Here is a 4,261-nt window from a genome sequence, read left to right as displayed (position 1 = left end):
TTAAAAAACAAAGACAGGTAGCAATTTTTTAAAATTACTTATGAAATATAAAAATATTTTGTCATTGTGCCAAAAGAAGTCCAAATATTTAAACCAAATTCAAATCTAATTTGTTGAGAAGACTTCAATTGATCTTACTCAAATAAAATAAAATTTTCAAAAATATTAAATAAATACTTTTAAACAACCACAATAATATTCTTATAATGAAAATAATAATAATTTTCTTATATGAGCCATTTATAGTTGGAAAATAATTATCTTTTAAAGAATAAAATCTAGTTTATTGAGAAATTCTTGAAAGCAACCTTACATTACATGTATACTAATATTAGAAGGACAGATTAAAAAATAATAATAATTTTTTTTATAAAATAAATTGTTCTTTAAAACAAAGAAAGAAAGGAAGGAAGAGAGTTCTCTTCGTATTTAAAAGCTTCTTCTTTCCTTAAAAGCATTACAAAATAAGTCTCAACCAAAAACACCCACAGTTTTCCTCCTTCAAATGGTCATTCGTTAACCATTCAAATTTCATTTTATCATATAACCAAACTTTTAATCCACCACATTACAATGGCATTCACCTCCGTCCCCACTGAAATGAAGAAAGACACCAGCGGTGGCCAAGGTCTTATCTTAGGGCGCTACGAGCTGGGCAAACTCCTCGGCCACGGCGCTTTTGCTAAAGTTTACCAAGCCTACAATGTTAAATCCGGTGACAGCATAGCCATCAAAGTACTCGACAAGGAAAAAATCCTCAAAGGTGGCTTAATCGCTCACATCAAGCGCGAAATCTCCATCCTCCGCCGGGTCCGCCACCCCAACATCGTCCAACTCTTCGAAGTCATGGCCACCAAAACCAAGATTTACTTCGTCATGGAATACGTACGTGGTGGTGAACTTTTCAACAAAGTTTCCAAAGGCCGATTAAAAGAATCCGTCCCTAGAAAATACTTCCAGCAATTAATCTCCGCCGTGAATTTCTGTCACGCCCGCGGCGTATACCATCGTGACTTGAAGCCCGAGAACCTACTCCTCGACGACAACGGGGATTTTAAAGTCTCGGATTTCGGGTTGAGCGCGGTGTCGGATCAGATCCGGCAAGACGGTTTGTTCCATACTTTTTGTGGGACCCCGGCTTACGTGGCACCGGAAGTTTTAGGGAGGAAAGGATATGATGCGGTGAAAGTCGATATCTGGTCCTGTGGTGTAATTTTGTTTGTTTTGATGGCGGGGTATTTGCCGTTTAACGATCAAAACATTATGGCCATGTATAAGAAGATTTACAGAGGTGAGTTCAGGTGTCCGAGATGGTTTTCATCCGAGTTAGTTCGGTTACTCATGAAGCTTCTGGATACCAACCCGGAAACGAGGATAACGATTCCGGAAATCATGGAGAACCGTTGGTTTAAAAAAGGATTTAAACATATTAGATTTTACATTGAAGATGATAAGTTTTGCAGCGTTGAAGAGGCCGATGATGACGTCGGGTCATATGCTACGGACCATTCATCAATGTCAGAGTCGGAGTCGGAGTTGGATACTAGGAGAGGAGCTGGTTCATTGCCGAGGCCAGCTAGTTTAAATGCGTTTGATCTAATATCCTTTTCCCCTGGGTTCAATCTATCAGGATTGTTTGAGGAAGGGGGGGAAGGGTCAAGGTTTGTGACAGGGGCACCGGTTTCCAAAATTCTATCGAAATTGGAAGAGATAGCCAAGGTGGTCCGTTTTACAGTGAGGAAAAAGGACTGTAGAGTGAGTTTGGAGGGTTCTAGGGAAGGGGAGAAAGGCCCATTGACCATTGCAGCTGAGATATTCGAGCTAACGCCATCCTTGGTTGTTGTGGAAATTAAGAAGAAAGGAGGGGACAGAGGCGAGTTTGAGGAGTTCTATAACAGGGAATTAAAACCTGGGTTGGAGAATTTGATGGAGGAGGAGTCACAATCTACTGCTTCCGCCGCCGCTGCCGCCGCTGCTGCCGCTGATTCTTGTTTACCTCCGGATTCGGAATAGAGGGTGAGAATGATTTTTGAAGTAAAAAGGGTAAGCTTTTTCTCTATTTTTGTATCATAAAAAACAAAACAAGCTAATATTCTTTTTTCTCCCCTTTAGATGACTTAATGTTATGTGTATAGATTATGCGTATGATCTATTCTTGCATCCAAGAAGGATAGATTTGATTTGGTTGCACAGAATTGAATACAAATTTCTACTAATGTTGGCAATTTGATTTGTGAGGTGCCTTGTATATTCCCATCAATTCCATCCAGAAATGAATTAATTTATATATAAATAATTTGATTGTTTAGTGTTACATTAGTTCAATACTTTGCATTAGCATCTATATTAATTTCTTTCACTTTTTTTCCTTCATCTTTACTGATTTTGCAACTTTGGCATATTGGCTTTTAAGGTTAAAAGTCTATCTTTTATTTAAAAATAAGTAAATCAATTCTTGTACATTAGATAAAAAAATAAATTAATTTTTTTGTTAAAAATTTCATCCATCCTATAGATAAGGTCACCGTACATAAACATGAGGTACATTTATTATTGTCTGATTATTCCATTAGATACATCAGTTTTTAACTATACAAATTCATGAAATATTTAATAAAAAGGACCATGTTTCTCTTTAATATAAAGTACATATACATATAATTTGCCTTTTTTTAGTAGAAAAGACAAACAATCCAACTCCTAATAGAAAAACTTCTATGGTACTTTTACCTCTTACTATATTCAAAAGTGCCTTAAACTCTAGCTAATCAAATAATTTAAATAATCATGTTGATTGAGTTTTAGCTCGATTGACATGGATATTATTGCCAATGTAGAGGAGGTGAGTTTAAGTACGTTAAAATGCATTATCATCCTATTTACGAGTTGAGAAAGGACTATAAATAATTTTATGCATTGTATAAAAAAAATAGATATTAGTAAAACCTATAATAAAATCATTCAAAAAAAATTTGAAATAATCATTTTTAGAACTAAACCCGAATTAAAACCTTAAAAATCCTAATATTTTTTCGAAGAATTTGTGACCGACACTTATATTTTTTAAAATGCTAAATCTTGAAGAAAAAAAGTTGAATATCTATATTTTGTTGGACAAATATAAGTACGTAGTATCCTTAAGTATCGGCACGAGAACAGTTATATGTCAAAATCTGACAGCAAGTGGCGGAAATGGTTACACTGTCTTGCAAGAACTGCACGTGTGTGGTTTGCTTCAACATTGCTGAAATGCAAGCAAGCAACACCAATAACATGTCATACAATTTCAGCTGTTGGTAGCTACCTTGTTGAGCATTTATTTTCCATTTTTTCGGTGTGTAAAATTATTTTGAGACGTTGAGGAGGTATTTTTATTTTTAGCTCTTAAAACTTTGTAATTTTGCATTGTTGTTGCCAATTAGCCATCTCTGGCCAATTAGCCATCTCTGGTTCAACTTAAGCCAGAAGGTTATTTTTTATTTACATGCTTTAGGCTTTTGTTTAAACAATTAAAATTAAAATCTAAAAGTAAAAGCTGAAGAACTAAGCCAAGCAAAAAAAAAAAAAAGCCAAAAACCGACAAGGAGGTTCAATTAATTCGGTTACAATTTGGTTCAGTTTAATCAATTTAGATAGATTAATCGATTTATTCTATCATATTTATATAAAAATCGAATCAACTGAATTGATCGAATCAACATCCTTAAATATAAGTGGGATTTTGATGAAGCAAGCTAGAGACTTAAAGCATAGATTAATAAGGAAAGACCATAAAAAATAAATAAATTAAAATAATAATTTTCTAGTGTTGGGTCTTTTTGGCATTCTTCTTAAACATTTATTTTCTTAGTCTTTTCCTCCTCCATTTGGTTTTTTTTTTCATTTTTAAGCTTTTTGAGTTTCTTTCACTTTTTCGTGTGCAGATTAATTTACTTAAAAATGCTAAAAAGAAAAATTACATGAATAGACTATTTTAGGGAAATTGGGACTAGGTTAATTTTTGAAATTATTTTCTGCCAAATCAACTAAAAAAGGCTATCAATTGGAACTTTTTTTCTACAAATCACATGAAAAAACTTACTGCTGAAAGTGTTTTTCCTTGATTTTTTTCAGGGTTAGAATTTTTTTAAGTAGGATTATTTAGATTTTATAGGTTTAGGGTTTTTTTAACTTTTTTAAGTTTATTATATGTTATTTATTTTTAATAATTTTTTGAGATGTTAAATAATAATTATTTAATTTGAAATTTAAAAACATCGTA

General features: G+C 33.3%; 1 protein-coding gene across 1 annotated transcript; it reads left to right on the top strand.

The window, feature by feature from the left end:
* The first annotated feature begins 414 nt into the window (after window positions 1-414).
* LOC107900638 (CBL-interacting serine/threonine-protein kinase 12) lies at window positions 415-2,230 on the top strand. The gene has a single exon (XM_016826306.2). The coding sequence runs from the start codon at window positions 574-576 to the stop codon at window positions 2,011-2,013; it is 1,440 nt and encodes a 479-aa protein (XP_016681795.1). The 5' UTR covers window positions 415-573; the 3' UTR covers window positions 2,014-2,230.
* The last annotated feature ends 2,031 nt before the right edge of the window (window positions 2,231-4,261 follow it).

This window comes from Gossypium hirsutum, chromosome D06, assembly GCF_007990345.1.
Source record: "Gossypium hirsutum isolate 1008001.06 chromosome D06, Gossypium_hirsutum_v2.1, whole genome shotgun sequence".
Lineage (NCBI taxonomy): Eukaryota > Viridiplantae > Streptophyta > Magnoliopsida > Malvales > Malvaceae > Gossypium > Gossypium hirsutum.
Note: the sequence above shows the minus strand (reverse complement) of the source record. Positions and strands in the feature narration are given on the sequence as shown.

Excerpts from the sequence above, each read along its gene's own strand:
- LOC107900638 (XM_016826306.2), top strand. The coding sequence starts at position 574 with ATGGCATTCACCTCCGTCCCCACTGAAATGAAGAAAGACACCAGCGGT.